A 20,625-nucleotide genomic window follows, 5' to 3' on the forward strand; every position below is an offset into this window, starting at 1 on the left:
CACTGGGAAGATGGATGGAGCCATGTACCGCACAATCCTGAGGGACAACCTCCTCCCCTCTGCCAGGGATCTGAAAACGGGCCGTGGTTGGGTCTTCCAACATGATAACGACCCTAAACATACAGCAAAGGCAACAAAGGATTGGCTCAAGAAACATCACATTAAGGTCATGGAGTGGCCCAGCCAGTCGTCAGACCTCAATCCGATCGAAAATCTATGGAGGGAGCTGAAGGTCAGAGTTGCCAAGCGACAGCCCACCAACCTTCATGATTTAGAGAGGATCTGCAAAGAAGAGTGAGCCAAAATTCCCCCTGGTGTGTGTGCTAAACTTGTGGTTAACTACAACAAACGTCTCACCGCTGTGCTTGCAAACAAAGGCTTTGCCACTAAGTATTGAGTGTGTTTGGCAAGAGGGATCAAATACTTATTTTCCTCATTGAAATACAAATTAATTAAAATATATTCTTTAAAATTATATTCTGGATTTTTGTCTTGATATTCTGTCTCTCCATGTAAGAATACATCTACCATTAAAAGTATAGAATGATCATGTCTTTATTAGTGGGCCAACAAAGAAAATCAGCAAGGGATCAAATACTTCTTGGACTCACTGTATTTATACAAATACATATTCGAAATTATTCCAAATAATTCGCTTTTTATCTCATTAAAAGAGATAGTACCGTGTTTGGTAACAGCAGAAGAGCGCAGTAAGCACTAGTTAGGTTAGATATCTTAGCCAACTAACCTAATTATGTTCATTGCGTGCTGCAGAATTCACTTAACATTAGCTGGCAATAAAGGCGATGCGCTGACTAATCATGTGGCCATTTTTATAGTGTAGTGTTTTTATAGGGTAAGGGCATTTAATGAGGGTAAACGCAGGGCAGTAGGCTCACCCTTAAAATCCGACGGACGGATTTTATGTCCAAAATACACCTCGTTTTCTCAGCTAAATTAAGGCAAATTTGTACTTCTGCGTCAAACCTACGACATAGCGGGACATAGCTTATCTGTTTTTTGTGTACGAAGTGTTAACCCCAGTTTTTTAAGTACATACAGAACACTTGTATTTGTGATCTTTGATATCTTTGATTTGTAAGTGATATATAAAAACTATTGATAATCAAAATTGATGGCTTTCTTTAATTCAAAACACAATACTTGTACTTTTTACTTTCAGTACTTGAGTAATAAATTTTAGACTAAACTACTTACAATACTTAAGTACAAAAAATGCTGAATACTTCTGTACTTCTACTTAAGTAAAGTTTTTAAAGAATACTTCAACTTCTACTCAAGTCAATGTTTTGATAGAGTACTTGTACTTTTACTCAAGTATGGGTCTCGAATACTTTATACAACACTGGCCAGCGTCAACCATGCTCACTTCTGATGTGGAACATTTTACATTTCTTCTTCACCTGTAGCAGATAGCTGTAACACTCTGCAATTGGTTATGTAATGATACATAGAAGACATAGAAGACTATGGACGTCAGTGTTGGACAGAATGTAAAAATTCTGTGTAAAAAAGATCAAAAGGGCTGGGCAATATCATGGTACCAACAGAAGCAGGGAGATGCTCCAAAGTTCTTACTTGCTGACAGCAGCAGGGCCAGTGGTATACCCAGCAGGTTCACATACACCGACAACGGCATGGATTAATACCTGAATATCAACGGGATGCAGGCGGAAGATGAGGCAGTTTACTACTGCGGCTGCATCATCTGTGAGGACCATCACAGTGTTGCAGCCTGGCACGCTGCCTGTACAAAAACCTCCAGTGCCTCTGGTGTCCTGAAACTACTCTGACTCCGTCTGGTACATTAGATCTAGCCAGGATGGGCCGGGTGAGGAGGTCAGCATGAGTCCTAGCACAGGACGCCGTTGATTACGTGCTGGTCGCGGATGTCTGGGTTCCAGGGTTCTGGGTGGGGGTGTTGGGTGTGGCCGTGGGACGCTGGGCTTCATGACTGAGGGGTTTTTGTACAGCGTTGTCACACAGTGCCACGGCAGCATCGGGGTCGGGACGGAGCTGAGACTCGGTAGGTCCTCACCACTCTCTCACCGCACAAATCACAAATCCATGTGAGATTTTACAATTGTTTGAAACATGCTGAGTTGTGTCTCAGCTGAACAAAGTCAGTTTTCTTTGGTGTGTTGTTCCCTTTGTATCTGTCAGTTATTTACAGTCAAAGTGATATCACACTAAAGACACAATTTCTGTGTTGGGGTTAGGTGCCTTGCTCAAGGGCACCTCAGTCATGGCCTCAGGTCTGGGAGTTGAACCCACGACCCTCTGGTCACAAGACCAGTTCCCTAACCGCCAGGCCATGATTGCCCCTAAATTTTGCCTTCAAAATTGGAATTTGAACTCTAATACAAAAATGATGACTGCATCATGTATGTTTAACTCGTCATAATAATGATATTTGTTTTGTGTTGCCATTTAAATTTTTTTTATTATTATTTTGAATTTTTTTATTACTTGTTAAAAGCGGAGGACAAATTTCGATTGCGGTGTAAAAATCACAATTGCCAAAATATGGCACATTTTTATGTATTTATTAGTTTGCTTATTCTACTGACCTATTGTAACATAACTGCTGTTCATTATAATACATGTTTGGTGGAAAACCTTATAGAGAACACTACAATAGGTTACTTTGAATTGCTACAGACTAAATGACCTGCACGCATCACGCATGAACCCATCATGTAGACTTACTGGTGATGGTGATTGAAGGTCAATCAAGGATCCTTTTCCATATGTTCATCAGATCTAGTTGGAAATGTACTAAAGAACTTTGGTTACATTTCTACAGAGGCACAAATAATTAACAAACCATTGGTTTAATGTCATGGGATTCCCCAAATGATAATGTTAGGTTAGGTTAATGTTAGAGTTATGTTTAGAATTAGGATTGGGTTTTGGATTGATGCTTCAGGTTGGGGATAGGTTTAGAGTTTAGAACTGGATCTACAATCTTTTTATTCCATTTAGATTTCAGCTGCTTTTATTTGATATTTAGATGAATGTTAGAGAATGATAAAATAATCATCTACAAAGTGTCAACATTACCAGAAGTATTACCAGGACTTGTATTATATAATTATAAAGCTCTGAAGACAGAAATACATGGCAAATGAAAAAAATGAAGTTATAATGTGCCATAATGAAATGTTTCTGCTCATGTTCTCCCCCGTCCCTATTGGTCCTGGCTCTCTCCCAGGTTCCACCCTCTGGGGACGTGGCCAGCATGGTGTGCCTCGCTCGGGGTTTCTACCTTGACGACACCACCCTGTCCTGGCCCGAGGACGCCACCACCATGGCGGGTCCCGAGGTCCAGATGGCGTCTCGGCGCCAGACCGATGGCACGTTCTCACGGAGCAGCTTCCTGAATCTCAGCGCCGAACGCTGGAATTCTGGACACAGCTACACCTGCACCGTCAGACACTCCGCCCTGACCAGCCCTGTGAGCTCCACCACCGGGATGGAGAAGTGTAGTTAGACGGGTGGATGAGATGATGCAGCGCTCACGCTGTACTCCTAAACACAGACGGGGGAAAAAAGGTGGGGAAACACGTCTACAGAACATCTGTGTTAATGTCACTTCAGCTCCTGGTTTCATCTTTGTAGATGTTGTTTTGTTTAGTAGCTAACTGGACCTGTACTAACAGCTGCATGTGTTTCCCTTAATAAAATACATCTCAAACATTTAAAGTGATGTGTGAGGTTTTGTGAGCGCTTGTACCAGGGATGATATTTGAGTGTTCAGTAATTACAACCTGCACTGTCCTGCTAGACAGTTGGGATTTCCATGTGAGTTAACTGTGAAAATTTGCTCTGTTTAGTTCATATGCAACAAATTCATTAATTTTTTTAACAATATTATCACATTTTGAATTTCAATATAATAATCAAGAATCCTAAGACATCTCGTAATCCAGTATGCTAATAACCTCTTGCTGCTTCAACTCTATTTCCACATTTAATCTTAATGTGTGTCCTGCAAATTACATTTGACTTGTACATTCATAGGAGACAAAAAAAATTCACATTCTGTCATTCTGACATTTTGACATGACACAAACAGACAGACAGACAGACAGAACCTTTCAACTTTCCGATTTTATCATAGTGTATCTCAATAATAAATGATTTAAATGTGATATTAGTCTTGATAACCACATTACATTATTGTTGTGTAAGTTAATTACACTGATATGCTGACTTGTTGCTCCTGTACAAGGGTAGAAAAATGAACATTAATGCAAATGAAGTTTTCATGATAAGATTAGGAGAACTAGGTGAACAGAAGATGATTGTTACACCAGTACTGCGGTTTGTCTGTGCAAGTGCAAAATCCGTAGGGCTCTCGTAACATGAGGCCACTAGAATTAAACCCATGTCTGAAAGTTATTTTGGGAAGATTTTTTATCCAATTCAATCCAAAATATGCATAATAGATAGAAATCTGGGTTTTCGCAAGTTTGTGTTTGGGTCCATCCTGTGCAACGTGACAGTTAATTGAATGAGTTGAGAGGTTGTGAGCTACATCTTAAAAGGTGGATGCATTTCTAAGAATCAGTTAGAAACACAGCATTCAAAGCAGATATCTATAAATACCCCCACTATCTCCCCAGTGATCACATTTACATAGAATAGTTTCTGTCCATTTTCACACACCTGTTATGGTTGATGTCTTACTTCCTGACTGTGTGTGTGTGTGTGTGTGTGTGTGTGTGTGTGTGTGTGTGTGTGTGTGTGTGTGTGTGTGATGGGGATATATTCAAGCGTGTGCCGTGGGAGTGAGTTGATCTGGGAAGACATTGAGGACTCCTCTCTGATCGTCTAGAGGACAGGACACCATGGACATCCATTTCTCCTCCATCAGCTTTCTGCTCCTGTTCACACTGTCTGGTGAGCGTAGCCCGTATCTGAGCCTTGTGCTGAGTGCATAACTACTTATAACATGAACAAAAAAACTGTTGAACTGCTTATGAGTTTTGTGTTATTATGTTGAATAAAGCAACTTGTTTTTTCTTTTCTCCTAAAGGTGTAGAGGCTCTTGTGCTCAACCAGGAAAAATCTCTATCAGTTAATGTTGGCCAGAATGTGAAGATTCTGTGTTCACCCAGCACTGGGGACTGGGCTTTAGCCTGGTACCAGCAGAAACTTGGCGAACGTCCGAAGTTCTTGCTGCTTGACAGCATTCGAGCAAGCAGACTGCCTGGTCGGTTCACTTACAGTGAGTCCGGGTCCCAGGAATATCTTCACATCAACGGCGTCCAGGCTGAGGATGAAGCACATTATTACTGTGCTTGCCATAATTGTGAGGACTCACACACAGTGCTGCAGTGTAGATTCCCTCCTGTACAAAAACCCCAGCGAGAGCTGAACTGGAGCGAAACTGGCTGAAGATGCCGGACTCTGCCTGGTACCAGTCACTGGAGTTGGGGGGAGCTGAGCGATGAATCCCACATCACTTCCTGTCCCAGCCGTGGTCATTTCGGCCTGTTTGGCTTGTTTGAACCGAACGGTCGTGATCACTGAAGCGTTCAGTCACATTCAGAGCTGAGCCTTCAGCACAAAGGTTTTTGAACTGCACCTTAGCACTGTGCAGTAGAATATTCCGTGATTTTTGGTGGAGGAACTGAGCTGATTTTTGGTAAGTGAAATCTGACATTCTGAAAGTGAATTCTGACTTTTGATAATTCAACTACACTGAATTCAGAACTACTTGTTTTTTTGCACTGCTACCTTTGTAGATACATTGAAATTCTTCTTCAATCATAAATGACAAGAAAGCTTTTTCTTCAACAAAATTATTTTTTAAGACAATCTGTACTGTAGGTGAAAGGAAAAATAAACTAAACATTTTCAGTAGTGAATGTGGAGCTTTATAGTGACACCACGTCCTAAATGAGCTGAACTCTGTACAGAAGACTCAACATGTGTAGTGTTGGTCTGTTACGCATGACTAAACAAAAATAAGGCACGTTCAAAATTTCAATAGATGTATAAATAAACAAATCAAACATTATCACATTTTATGCTTCAATGTAGCGGAGTAGAAAAATGTAATGCAGTTATATAAAATAAAAGTTTAATCATTTTACAATACCGCATGTGACACTGCTGTTCAAGCAGATGATATATCGTCAATCTAACACTGCCAGACTTACATTTTGGAAAATTTAGGAATGAACAAATACATTAATAAACATATGAATGAATAAATTAATGAATAAATTAATACTATCAACATAAAATTATAACTGTAATCAGCAAATGTTTAAACAGCTTAAAGCAAAACATATTAAATCTTCACAACATTAAATTGACTTTATTGAGAGCTAATAAATCATGATAAATGACTTGTTTATTTAGAGTTGTGGTTGCTCCTGAACTAAGAATAAAATATGATTGATGTAATTAACGTGGTTGTAATTCTGATAGCAGCCAAAAACCCAAACCCAAATGATCAAGTACAGTACCAGGACATAAGATGTTTGAACTGCTGCACTCGGACAGACGTTACACCTCAAAACAAGAACAAACCGTTTGAGAGAGTTTTTATAACAGGTCCATATCCCTATTAAACAAACACTGTAGAGTTCATCGGTAGGCAGATGTTTTGTCTGCCTACAGGGACAAGTGCGATAACCGATGCTGCTAAAATACAATGTGCAATAATTGATGCTGCAAATGTTAATAGCAGAACTTAGTGTGTATATAGGAGAGCTTAGATAATTTATGCTCATGCCCTGTATAGTTAATCATAGCTCTTAATCTGTTATTTAAATTGTTTATATTTAAAACTTTTCTATTTGCACCAAGGGGGGGGGGGGCTGTAAGCCAATTTCATTGCTCAAATGTACACGTACAGTGTGCAATGACAATAAAGGTTCATTTCATTTCAAACCCTCTCTCATCTCTCTCTCTCTCTCTCATCTCTCTCCCTGTCTCACTCACTCATCCTCTTCTCCAGCTCGTCCCGCGTCTCCCCCGTCCCTGTTGGTCCTGGCTCCCTCCCAGGCTCCACCCTCTGGGGGCGTGGCCAGCGTGCTGTGCCTTGCTCGTGGTTTCTACCCTGACGACGCCACCCTGTCCTGGTCCGAGGACGGCACCGCCATGGCGGGTCCCGAGGTCCAGACGGTGGCGTCTCGGCGCCAGACCGATGGCACGTTCTCACGGAGCAGCTTCCTGAATCTCAGCGCCGAACGCTGGAATTCTGGACACAGCTACACCTGCACCGTCAGACACTCCGCCCTGACCAGCCCTGTGAGCTCCACCACCGGGATGGAGAAGTGTAGTTAGACAGTGTCACGTATGGCAACGCCCCCTCTCCTAGCTGTCACTCCGGGTTCCCTTGTGCCTGTGTTCCTCACCTGTTTATCCCGCCCTGCTCGTTTGGTTCCTCGTTTGTTACCACACCCCCGTGTCATTGCCCTCACCTGTTCCCTGTTTAAAGTTCTGTATATATAGTCCCTGAGTGTCCCTTGTCCCTCGTCGGTTGTTTTGGATTTTGGATGTTTCATTGTTCTATTGCCCGTTGTCTGTTTCCCGGTTTTAGTCTTTGCTCGTTACATGTTTCTGTTTTGTCATGCCCGTCTTTGCTTGTTTTTCGGACTGCCCTTCCGTGTTAAACCCGGACTGGTTAAGTGACGATGAGTATGTTATTCCCATGAATAAATCTCGCTCTTCTCAGCGTTTGTGTCCGCCTCCATGCTCTGCGCCACGCAGAACGTTACAGACAGTTGGGATTTCCATGTGAGTTAACTGTGAAAATTTGCTCTGTTTAGTTCATATGCAACAAATTCATTAATTTTTTAAACAATATTATCACATTTTGAATTTCAATATAACAATCAAGAATCCTAAGACATCACATAATCCAATATGCTAATAACTTCCTCCTGCTTCAACTCTATTTCCACATTTAATCTTAATCTTTATCATAGTGTATCTCAGTAATAAAACATTTAAAATATATTAGTCTTGATAACCACATTACATTATTTTTGTGTAAGTTAATTACACTGATATGCTGACTTGCTGCTCCTGTACAAGGGTAGAAAAATGAACATTAATGCAAATGAAGTTTTCATGATATGATTAGGAGAACTAGGTGAACAGAAGATGATTGTTACACCAGTACTGTGGTTTGTCAGTGCAAGTGCAAAATCTGTAGGGCCCTCGTAACATGAGGCCACTAGAATTAAACCCATGTCTGAAAGTTATTTTGGAAGATTTTAAAATCGATTTCAATCCAAAATATGCATAATAAATAGAAATCTGGGTTTTCCCAAGTTTGTGTTTGGGTCCATCCTGTGCAACGTGACAGTTAATTGAATGAGTTGACAGGTTGTGAGCTACATCTTAAAAGGTGGATGCATTTCTTGAGAATCAGTTAGAAACACAGCATTCAAAGCAGAGATCTATAAATACCCCACTATCTCCCCAGTGATCACATTTACATAGAATAGTTTCTGTCCATTTTCACACACCTGTTATGGTTGACGTTGTCTCACTTCCTGACTGTGTGTGTGTGTGTGTGTGTGTGTGTGTGATGGGGATATATTCAAGCGTGTGCCGTGGGAGTGAGTTGCTCTGGGAAGAGATTGAGGACTCCTCTCTGATCGTCTAGAGGACAGGACACCATGGACATCCATTTCTCCTCCATCAGCTTTCTGCTCCTGTTCACATTGTCTGGTGAGCGTAGCCCGTTTCTGAGCCTTGTGCTGAGTGCATGACTACTTATAACATGAACAAAAAACTATTGAACTGCTTATGAGTTTTGTGTTATTATGTTGAATAAAGCAACTTGTTTTTTCTTTTCTCCTAAAGGTTTGGAGGCTCTTGTGCTCACCCAGGAAAAATCTCTATCAGTTAACGTTGGCCAGAATGTGAAGATTCTGTGTTCACTCAGCACTGGGGACTGGGCTTTAGCCTGGTACCAGCAGAAACCTGGTGAACGTCCGAAGTTCTTGCTGGTTAGCAGCATTCGAGCGAGTGGACTGCCTGGTCGGTTCACTTACAGTGGGTCCGGGTCCCAGGAATATCTTCACATCAACGGCGTCCAGGCTGAGGATGAAGCACATTATTACTGTGCTTGCCATGGTTGTGAGGACTCACACACAGTGTTGCAGTGTAGATTCCCTCCTGTACAAAAACCCCAGCAAGAGCTGAACTGGAGCGAAATTGGCTGAAGATGCCGGACTCTGCCTGGTACCAGTAACTGGAGTTGGGGGGAGCTGAGCGATGAATCCCACATCACTTCCTGTCCCAGCCGTGGTCATTTCGGCCTGTTTGGCTTGTTTGAACTGAACAGTCGTGATCACTGAAGCGTTCAGTTAATGCAGTTATATAAAATAAAATTTTAATAATTTTACAATACCGCATGGGACACTGATTTTCTAGTTTGGCTTGTAGCCGTGTCACTGATTTCTGTCTGTGTCTGTCTGTAGCTGCTTCCTCGGACAGGGCAGCGGGCCTGATCAGTGGCCCAGCGTCAGCTGCCTCTTCGAGCCCATTTGCCCCGGCGCTTTGTCGCCTTCACCCTGGCGGGCAGACCATCGCCCCGTCAGGGTGAACAGGTGGGCTGCCGTGGTGGGCTGCCGTCATGAGGGACTATACGGCGTCAACAGGGACGTAGTCCTGGACAGCCCTGGCCTCGTGGCCCGGACCAGAATACAGCTCTTTGAGCTGAATCAGAGGACACTGACCCAGTGGTGAGTTTACCCACCTTTAAGTCTTTTTGGTTTGAAATTGATCTCGTTGACACTGTGAGCTATACAGGCTGATTACTGATAGGCTGTGTTGCATTTCTGTTACAGGTACAACGCCAGGAAGAAGAAGCAGGAACAGGACGTTCTGTGAGCGTTGGCCAGTCCAGCACTCCCACGGTGGCCTCGGAACCCCTCCCTCCCGTGCTGAGCTAGCTCCCGGAGCGTCCCACGCACGCCCAACCAGCCTATGACTTCAACATCAAGGTGGACGCTTCCGGAAAGGCTTCCCTGCACGTCCGAGGCCACTTTCCTCCAATCTCCGATGATGCTCCAGCCATCCCTGCTCCACAAGACGGCATGCCTTCTGCCACTCCCACTGGCCCCGCCACACAGCCTGGGCCTAAAGTGCCCCGGACCACAGCATCACCAGAGGACATGAAAAAAAATTCCTTCAGAATTCCAAGACTATCCCGATTCTCGGGTTATCTTGGACTGCACTGAGCTCAGGTGTCAGACACCATCATCACCACTCCTACAAAGTGAGATATACTCCGCATACAAGTCTCACTGCACCATGAAGGGCCTAGTTGGCATCGCCCCACACGCTGCAGTGACATTTGTATCCTCACTTTACGCTGAGTCAGTCAGAGACAGAGTTATTCAAACAGTCAGGATTGGCCAAGTTGCTCACAGAAGAAATGGCAGTGATGGTTGACAAGGGCTTGCTAATTACTGATTGTGCTAAGTACAAAGTCTACTGCCCACCATTTTTGTCAAAGCAAAGTCAGATGCCTGCATACCAGGTATCTGAAACACAATCCATAGCCCGTCTTAGTGTACGCGTAGAACGTGTAATAAGGAGAATCAAACAATAATTAATTACTGTAGCAACCCTTGGATACCAAAGAGAGTCTCGACAGGCGCTTAAGTTTCCTTTATTTTTTGCTCATGAGAGCGTAAACTTAATTCATTTATTTTGTCTCAAAGCGCCGTGAAAACTGAATAAAATACAAACAATACATCAGTCACTCCATACAAATCACACACCAACCATATACAAGCCATACAAACGAAGACATACCTCGCTGCGCTGACCAAGGACTGCAAGCACGCATTCCCTTACTCCATCGTTAGACACAGGCGTCAATATTTTCACAGAAAAAATGCAAACCTGCAATACACTGCATCTAGGCTTGTTACAAACAGCTACGTCTCATTACGCCCACCTGTGACTTCTCTACCTTTATAGGTGCTCCGCGTTACGCAATCCACGGCATCCTCAGCAGGACAAATTTAATTATACAAATACAAAACACACACATAAACATCCACAGAATATAAATACATCAACACACAAATAATGAATAATTTGTAACATATTTACATTTGTAACTGTAACTAATTTTTTCATAAACATATTTTCAGGTTCTTTACATCAAAAACATGTGCTGTTTAACAAAAGCACAAATACTGTTAAATAAGTGAACGTATGATTTAAAAAAGATTCTGTATAGAACATGTTAACATTTCAATGACAGATATTTTGTCATATATGTGTAGAAGTAAAATAAATCTGTCTTCTCACGAATTTGTCTCTGTACATCTGCATTCATATAAACCAGCTCCACAAAAAAATCCTCCTTAGCCCACACCACAATCACACCAGTGAAGCCCGCTGATTAGTAACTGACATTTGAATCTGCCAGTAATACGCATGTCTTTTTTAGTTTTGAACATCCGTACTCCATATACAGATACTTACAGTCAATGTAATTCTTCACATTAGGGCATTTAATCTTGACCAAGCCAAACTGGGGGTATTCAGTGGGGTCAAATACGACACCATCAGGGGCTGCACCAAGCCAGGGAGCATCTGGGTGGATGATGAGGCCACATGGTGTGTGATTTACATTGAGTATCCTGCAATACTCAGATGCTGCTCCGGACTCCATCTCTAGACCTCTCTTCATTTCTGCCGTCCGTCTAGTACCTCTGATGATGCGTTCAGCAAGGGACTCTGCAGAGCAATGCCCTCTGACATGGCACACCTCACGAAAACGTCACGCTGTTACTCTAGGCTTGCGGAGCAGATGCCAGTCAGCACAAGAACTCTGCTCCCGAGTTGACATCTCAATTTTGTGAGCCATATCAAGTGGCACCTCCAAAGACTTCAGGCGAAAGAGTTCCTGTTCAGTGCACACAAAAGCACAGGTGGGTGCATTAAGGTGGTGGTCTTTTAGAGGAAGAAGTGGGGTTGATGGCACATCAGGGTGGAGAGTGATGTGTCGTGATGGTAAAACAGGCTGCTGATATGACAGACCACTGCCTTCCTGTACCATACCAAATGCACACTGCACAGCTGGCTTGTGGGATGCCATGCCTATAGTGGTCACCATGCCCCTGTAGAGTCCACTCCTACAAATTCAAGTACAGACAATACCCCAAACTATAAGCATTTAGTTTAATATTAAATTAGAATATTTAAAGTTAATTGTAACTATCCATTTGTGATAGAGCAGCTAAACTGCACAATTGCATGTCTAATTAGAAGTAATGAAGCACCTTACCTAACTCCACCTTGAGATGTTCCATTTGGCACAGGTTTTGTGATCACCATGTTGTTGATTGCTCCTGGCTTTACACCCTAATAATATGGACAAAAGTTGCTGTAATTTAATTCAGGCAGTGCATTAAATTAGATCATTCATCTAGTGTGATTATTATAAACTTACGATTGTCCAAGGTTTGTGCCAGCACTGTTCAGTTTCAGTACAGCTGTGCACAGGGGGAACAACTGGCACACTGAGCTGAGAAAAATGTGCAGTTTGAAAAAGCAAAGCCACTATACGTTTGCATAGGGCAGTGTCTGCGACACATGAACAGCATGTGTGTGTCAGCACAACAGGAGATGAATCAGAAAGTCCAATCTGTAAGAGGGTAAGCAAAATTAGTAATGACTGTTTAATTCAGGGGTTCCGTATACCAGTCCTGGGGATCCCATATAACACATTGTGTTTTACCTTTTCTAAAATCTGATTGACCTATTTAGCAAATTAAGATCATTGTGGGTGGGGCTGAGTAAAAAAATGTTTTAAAATGGAGAAAAAATGTGCATGGCATAAGAACCCCAAGAATGGAACCTGGACCCGCTTGCTTATTTTATGACAATAGATTTTGCATACAGAACATGGATAGGCTGTCACTGACATTAAAATAATCCTCAAGTTGTACATAATCCTGAGACACGTGTATCTGTCTAACCTGTCAACAAACTCCTTAAATTTTGTTAGTCTTGTTAGTCAAAAACAGTGAACATCTGAACTTAACGGCAAATAGAGACTCCAACCTAGTCACTGAGACCCCATGTCATGCATATTTTAGTGCTTTTCCTCATTTATTATACCAGATTCAACTAAGTAAAAACTGTCATATTGGAAGAACACAAAAGAAACTGTATAGTGTTCACAGGACTGACTCTGGGGACTCTGTTTTGCCAATATATTCAATCCTAGAGCACTGTTTCTTCAATTACTTGTGGTAATTCACATAGCTCAACACACATTATCCACTTCACTAATGACTTAATGAACCGTTGGTTTGATAAGCAGTTGGAGCTAGATCATGTACCTTAAATACTTGGTATGTTGAGTCATAGAATATTTAAAACTGTGTGGAGCAGTTAACAACAGGACTGAGAAACACTGCCATAGAGTTTCAAGCTCAGCTCCAGGATACCAACAGCTCAATGTTATTCCAATTTTAGAACAATACAGTTATATAAAATTAAAAATAATTTAATGCTAAACTGTGCAGTGTTGTGGACACAGGACTGAAATGTGAAACCCCTGCTTTAGCCCTACACTTCCTCCTCCCTACTCGTAAACTGTGTGGTGACTCCTTCTTCATGGACCTGTAACACAAGGCTCTCACACTGACCTCCCCTGACAGCCGGTCCCTATTAGACACTGAATAAAATATAACATTTAAAACAACTGCACAGTTAGCACATTAGACAGCTACATATCTAACCCTAGATAGTAGACTGTAAACAAATTAGCAATATTTTCATGCTGTTAAGACATTTGGCGCATCCATTAAAAAGATCTGTGGGCGGGGTCAGCAGTTGGAGCTCACTGATTGGTTATGGAGTGGCGGTTTTCACTAAGATCTTACAAAGGGGTAAAAGCCTCGACGAGTGATTCAAGCAATCTGGTTTCAAAGAAAAACACCACTGCTACAGATTGGCAGCATTTTGGATTAGTTTCAAATAAAAAGGGAGAGTCAGCAAACCTATATGACGCAGTGTGTAAGATCTGTTTACAAAAATTCTCCGCCAAAGATGGAAACACATTAAACATGCATTCTCATATTCAAACAAAGCACCCTTCAAGTACAATTCAGCAGGTGCTCGAAAAGTCCCGACTCAGTTACCATTTTACTTGGAGCTTTTGCCAAATAACGCGAGCATCCACCTGGACCATTTTGTGTTAATGCACCACTTATAGTGAGGGTCTTTTATTTTGACATGGGGCGGGGTTTGTGTTTTGTGGAGTGGCGCGATTTGGTCTCGCTTTGTGTTCGCTGGATTAAAAAAGTTAGTAGTCCGTCCAATTGGCTCTAGTGTGGAATTTATTTGTTGGATACGTCCTTCGTTAAGAAACTAGAGTTTATTTTAAACTCCTACGCTTTACACTAGGTGGCTAACTTGGTAATTGACTTTTGCTCAAACCTCGTAATGTTTTCCAGCTACAAGCGTTCATGATTTCGCCCTTTCTAACGCTCGCAGAACTTCATGGTGTGTTGGAGGAAGATGAGCAGAACATACGGAGGAGGGAGGAACTACAACGGGCAAAACAGGACAAACAGTTTCATTGCTGAAGAATATTGTAAGTAAAAAAAGAAAAGAAAATTATAATAGGCCTATTCTCGTAGTATAGATGCTCGCTGGGCAGTTGGGTTTGCCCATTAAACAAACTTGAAACGTTGAACACAGATTATGCTAATACAGAAACAAGTTATTGTCCTGCTTGAAAACTGATTCAATACATGTAGTTGTTTTTTAAAATATTCCAGCATTTTAAAGTCAATGATCCTGCTGCATATTCTGAAAACATCATGTCAATGTTCCTCTTCCTAGCGGACATTTTGAAAAACTCATGAAAACCTTAGATCTGGGACCCCTCAGATTTAGACAATTTAATATATAGCAACTTTTAATTTGGGTATCATCTTTTGTAAAAAAAAATAGTAATTAAGAGATTAATAATTTTAACACAATCTAGCACAAGTTGGAACTTGGATGCAAGAGAAAGTTACAGTTAATTCAAAAGACAGTTTTAATGCGTTTTAGCCAATGCTCCAATTCGTAGTTAGCATGCTAGTCATATGAGGCTGCTGAAGACACCAATATATTAAATCACACATGATAATTTCTGGGATGTGGACCCATACGATTGTAAAGCTGCTTTGTGACAACGTGTGTTGTGAAAAGCGCTATATAAATAAATTTGACTGACTTTTTTTTTAGCACATTTATTTCCAAATGGATGGGAAATATTTGTAAATTGCAGGATAAAAAAAAATTGTAGCATTTTTACATGAGCTTAAAGGATACAGTGGCATAAAAACTGGAGTGCATCAGTGTGAGCACATTGGAGAAAAGCTAAACACATCAGAATTTCTATCTTCACTACAAACAGTATATGATTATATCAGTGGTAAACTGTCAAGGCCTTCTCTGAAGGTCCTTTGATCTTGAAAAAAGATGCTTTATCTATTATACACTGCTCAAAAAAATAAAGGGAACACTCAAATAACACATCCTAGATCTGAATGAATGAAATATTCTCATTGAATACTTTGTTCTGTACAAAGTTGAATGTGTTGCCAACAAAATCACACAAAAATCATCATTGGAAATCAAATTTATTAACCAATGGAGGCCTGGATTTGGAGCCACACATAACATTAATGTGGAAAAACACACTACAGGCTGATCCAACTTTGATGTAATATCCTTAAAACAAGTTAAAATGAGGCTCAGTATTGTGTGTGGCCTCCACGTGCCTGTATGACCTCCCTACAACGCCTGGGCATGCTCCTGATGAGGTGGCGGATGGTCTCCTGAGGGATCTCCTCCCAGACCTGGACTAAAGCATCCGACAACTCCTGGACAGACTGTGGTGCAACGTGACGTTGGTGGATGGAGCGAGACATGATGTCCCAAATGTGCTCAATCAGATTCAGGTCTGGGGAACGGGCGGGCCAGTCCATAGCTTCAATGGCTTCATCTTGCAGGAACTGCTGACACACTCCAGCCACATGAGGTCTAGCATTGTCCTGCATTAGGAGGAACCCAAGGGCCAACCGCACCAGCATATGGTCTCACAAGGGGTCTGAGGATCTCATCTCGGTACCTAATGGCAGTCAGGCTACGTCTGGTGAGCACACGGAGGGCTGGCTGTGCGGCCCTCCAAAGAATTGCCACCCCACACCATTACTGACCCACTGCCAAACCGGTCATGCTGAAGGATGTTGCAGGCAGCAGATCGCTCTCCACTGCGTCTCCAGACTCTGTCACGTTTGTCACATGTGCTCAGTGTGAACCTGCTTTCATCTGTGAAGAGCACAAGGCGCCAGTGGCAAATTTGCCAGTCCTGGTGTTCTCTGGCAAATGCCAGGCATCCTGCACGGTGTTGGGCTGTGAGCACAACCCCCATTTGTGGACGTCGGGCCCTCATACCATCCTCATGGAGTCGGTTTCTAACCGTTTGTGCAGACCATGCACATTTGTGGCGTGCTGGAGGTCATTTTACAGGGCTCTGGCAGTGCTCCTCCTGTTCCTTCTTGCACAAAGGCGGAGGTAGCGGTCCTGCTGCTGGGTTTTTGCCCTCCTACAGCCTCCTCCACGTCTCCTGGTGTACTGGCCTGTCTCCTGGTAGCACCTCCAGCCTTTGGACACTACGCTGACAGACACAGCAAACCTTCTTGCCACAGCTGGCATTGATGTGCCATCCTGGATGAGCTGCACTACCTGAGCCACTTGTGTGGGTTGTAGAGTCCGTCTCATGCTACCACGAGTGTGAAAGGACCACCAACATTCAAAAGTGACCAAAACATCAGCCAGAAAGCATAGGTACTGAGAAGTGGTCTGTGGTCCCCACCTGCAGAACCACTCCTTTATAGGGGGGGTCTTGCTAATTGCCTCTCATTTCTACCTGTTGTCTGTTGGTTTCACAGAAGTGTGGTTGACGGAGTTATATTGTGTTGTTGAAGTGTTCCCTTTATTTTTTTGAGCAGTGTATATAATATATATTGTTAACGCTTCACCGATAATTTGTATTTTTTTCCTCTAAATCCGTGCTTGTGCTGGAAGAAAAACTTTCATAATATATTTCACACCATTTTTTCTAGGTAAAAGAGAGAAAGGACCTCCCCCAGGACCTTCTGTTTATCTGTTGCATACTCTTGCCTTTTACATTGAGAGCTGTTATGTTCATGTGCTAGCTAGTTAGCTGTATGATTGTATCATTGAGCAGTTCGTTCAGAAAGAAAGGAGGATGGATTTTGTATTCAAGTGATTGGCTCTGGTGAGTGTTTTTTTTAATTGATGGTTGCTAGTTATGTTTATAATAAGTGTTCAGCTATTAATAATTGCTTACATTTGTGAACTAATTGTGATTTTTGGACTTCTAACTGACTTCATTTGGTGGTTAAATGAAGTAGAAGTTGTGTAGGTATGTTGCACATAGTAGATGCGATAATGACGTGTGTTAATACTACGGTCATGTTTTTGTTTGGCTCCGTCTAGTGAAGGACCATATTTATATTGCCAGTTCGCCACTGGATTATATAGTACACTGCAAAGAACATTTTTGTGACAATTCTGATGTTAAAATAAAGTCTATTATATTTTAAATGTGTAAGTATTGCTGTCCCCATTAAGCTCAGGGTGTATGGAGTGATTTTTGTTTCAATAGTTCCACAAAAGCAAAAGTAAATCCAAGAGCAGAAAGTATATGTTATGAATGCAAAACAGAAAAAAATATATCAAAAGTATATTTTTTTAATATAATTGGTTATTTGAAACTTATTTTCGTTTGCATTTTGACAAGTTTTTGGTTCCATTATTTTTGTTTTTTTGGATTTTCTCAGTAAGGTCTTTTGCTTCTGGAATCTCTCTTTGCTTCTGCTTCGTTTTTTGCTTCTGACTTTTGGAACACATTTCACGTGTGGGAGGGGCTTAGATGAAGGCGTTCCTCTGCAATCTCCATTGATCACTGATTCCGGACTGACACGGAGCTCTGAAACCGCCTCTGGGACCAAGCCACACCCACCCCACTAGCTTCCCAGCGTTTTCAAACATGGCGGAACATGGTGGTTCTGTTTCACAGCAGCATGTAAACCGAGTTTTACCATTTAAAGTTTATACAAAGGTTATAATTAATTGCTAAATGGTCTGTAAATATTGCAAATGTACACTTTATAATAACTACATTAAGCATGAAGGTTAATATTTAGCACACTTCACCAGCGTGAGCTTTTTAAAATAAAAAAAAAATCTGTTTTGAAGTTGAAAAGGGTGACCAACGCGAATCGTGTAGATCTGAGCGGGGAGGGTAAATATTTTTTATATATATATATATATATATATATATATATATATATATATATATATATATATATATATATATATATATAATCTCGTTCAATCGTTTTCATATTTTATGGTAAAACAAACTTGTGAAAAATAGGTAGTCATCTAGATAGATGGGTAACGGTGACGTAAAATAAGAAACAAGATTTTTTTGTAGTTCTAACAGGTGAATCCAGGGACGTGTGAGGATAACATTCGCACCAGAGCTGATGTGGACAGCATGGACAGCACAAGATGAATGTGGTGTGTGTGTGTTTGGCACCTGCAGAACACTGAAAAACAGTGTGAGTGAACAAAGCTGGTTGTATATAGGGTGGCTACTTTTCAGTATTGCTTTAATTTTGGTATTTGGCTTTAATTTTGGTATTTTTTACTATTATGGATTTTACTTATATTTTGCATCACCTCCCGTCGCCATATGCCCGTGCCGTCACCTGTTGCTATACCAGATATTGCAAATACTCATATTTCTTCCACACATCAGTGTTTTCTCTCCATCCAGTTCATTAAAATTTAAAAAAGCTCACGTTAGTAAAGTGTGCTACATTTGCAATATCTACAGACCATTTAGCAATTAATTATAACCTTTGTATAAACGTTTATGGTAAAACTCAGTTTACATGCTACTGTGAAACAGAACCCCCAAGTTCCGCCATGTTTGAAAACGCTGGGAAGCTGGTGGGGTGGGCGTGGCTTGGTCCCAGAGGCGGTTTCAGAGCTCCGGATTAAGTGACCAATGGAGATGGCAGAGGAACGCCTTCATCTAAGCCCCTCCCACACGTGAAATGTGTTCCAAAAGTCAGAAGCAAAAAACGAAGCAGAAGCAAAGAGAGATTCCAGAAGCAAAAGACCTTACTGGGAAAATCCAAAAAAACAAAAATAATGGAACCAAAAACTTGTCAAAATGCAAACGAAAATAAGTTTCAAATAACCAATTATATTTAAAAAATATACTTTTGATATATTTTTTTTCTGTTTTGCATTCATAACATATACTTTCTGCTCTTGGATTTACTTTTGCTTCTGTGGAACTATTGAAACAAAAATCACTCCATAAGGGTGCTCCCTTCAAGCTCAATTACATAGACTGCCTATGTGAATATTTTTAGACCATGAACTAATCATTAGTTTTCTGTGTAAATTAATTAGCAATATATATTTTTTTACAGGCTTTCCATGTGTAAATTCAATTTAAAATTTAACAGTAATTTTAAATGTAAAATTTTCCTGTGAGCTGTACCCATTAAGCACACCTGGCGGTGGGAAGCTCAAGACGTCGCAACAGCGCTGGCGGAGAGCGAACGAATCCAGTTAAAACGAAGTGATTAAATCAACGTGGAAAACCAGCCTGACTATTTGAATAGGCTCATGGTGGAGGGAAGAGAAGCCGACATTGTGCGAGCAGAACCCCGCGATGTGGTGGTGGAATCCATGGTGGTGTGGAGGAAGAAGCCGACATTGGGCGAGCAGAACCCCGCGATGTGGTGGTGGAGGCCGTGAGAACTGCCTAGGGCAGCTACCATCAGGCCCGTTCAGGTCTGCTAGTGACGGGACCCGGGAGGACACAGCGGAGCAGCAGGGCCGCTACATTGTGGGGCTGCTGGGGTCGGACCTGAGTGTTGCTGAAACTAGGCCCAGGAGTACGTAAGTCATGTTGGGACCATGTCAATTACAAAAATCCTCCATCAGACCAGAGTTAACGATCTGGAACAATATACTAGACGAGATGATTTGGTAATCACGGGTCTTAAAATAAAACACAGGTCCTATGCAAAAGCGGTGGCAAATGTACACACTACAGAGGACTCTCCACAGGACGATTTGAGGACTCTGGAACGACAGGTTGTGACATTTCTGCAGAACAAGGACATTGAAATCAAACGAGGACATTTCAATCTGTCACACTTTACCAAATAAATCGGATAAACTCAAACCAGTAATAGTTATTAGATTCATCAGTAGGAAAGCAAGAAACAACCTAATTATGCAAGCAAGAAAACTAAAGGGTACAAACGTCTATATAAATGAACATTTAACAAAAAAAAATGGAGTTATAGCACAGGAGGCAAGGTTGCAAAAAAAACAGAAAAATAGCTTTAATAACTTTCTCAATAATAGCACTTTCAGAGACATGGCTAAATGATTCAAACATAGATAATATTTACATTGAGGGGTATGAGTTGTATTATAAGAACAGGAGCAATAAAAGGGGCGGTGGAGTTGCTCTACTAG

General features: G+C 41.6%; 1 protein-coding gene, 1 long non-coding RNA gene and 1 gene segment (V, D, J or C); all 3 read left to right on the forward strand.

Annotated features, from left to right (window-relative positions):
- The first annotated feature begins 1,586 nt into the window (after positions 1-1,586).
- On the forward strand, positions 1,587-7,778 carry LOC143480583 (immunoglobulin kappa constant-like). The segment is given in 3 exon segments: positions 1,587-1,738; positions 2,010-2,047; positions 6,998-7,778. Coding segments are annotated over 3 exon segments (420 nt in total).
- Positions 7,779-9,216: 1,438 nt separating this feature from the next.
- On the forward strand, positions 9,217-11,325 carry LOC143480584 (uncharacterized). Its single transcript, XM_076978362.1, has 3 exons — positions 9,217-9,370; positions 9,477-9,740; positions 9,846-11,325. The coding sequence occupies exons 1-3, from the start codon at positions 9,366-9,368 to the stop codon at positions 9,886-9,888; spliced, it is 312 nt and encodes a 103-aa protein (XP_076834477.1). The 5' UTR covers positions 9,217-9,365; the 3' UTR covers positions 9,889-11,325.
- Positions 11,326-14,342: 3,017 nt separating this feature from the next.
- On the forward strand, positions 14,343-20,273 carry LOC143481197 (uncharacterized). Of its 2 annotated transcripts, none has more exons than XR_013121975.1 (4): positions 14,343-14,445; positions 14,524-14,623; positions 17,151-17,326; positions 19,628-20,273. It is a non-coding gene; the product is annotated as an uncharacterized LOC143481197 (long non-coding RNA). The 2 variants fall into 2 exon arrangements; XR_013121974.1 differs by having other exon boundaries at positions 14,343-14,433.
- Positions 20,274-20,625: the final 352 nt, after the last annotated feature.

The sequence above is a fragment of the Brachyhypopomus gauderio genome, chromosome 17, assembly GCF_052324685.1.
Source record: "Brachyhypopomus gauderio isolate BG-103 chromosome 17, BGAUD_0.2, whole genome shotgun sequence".
NCBI classification, from domain to species: Eukaryota; Metazoa; Chordata; class Actinopteri; order Gymnotiformes; family Hypopomidae; genus Brachyhypopomus; species Brachyhypopomus gauderio.

Bases quoted from the DNA above. Each gene is read 5' to 3' on its own strand.
- LOC143480584 (XM_076978362.1), top strand. The intron at 9,741-9,845 runs GTGAGTTTACCC...TTTCTGTTACAG, and splicing joins CAGAGGACACTGACCCAGTG to GTACAACGCCAGGAAGAAGA.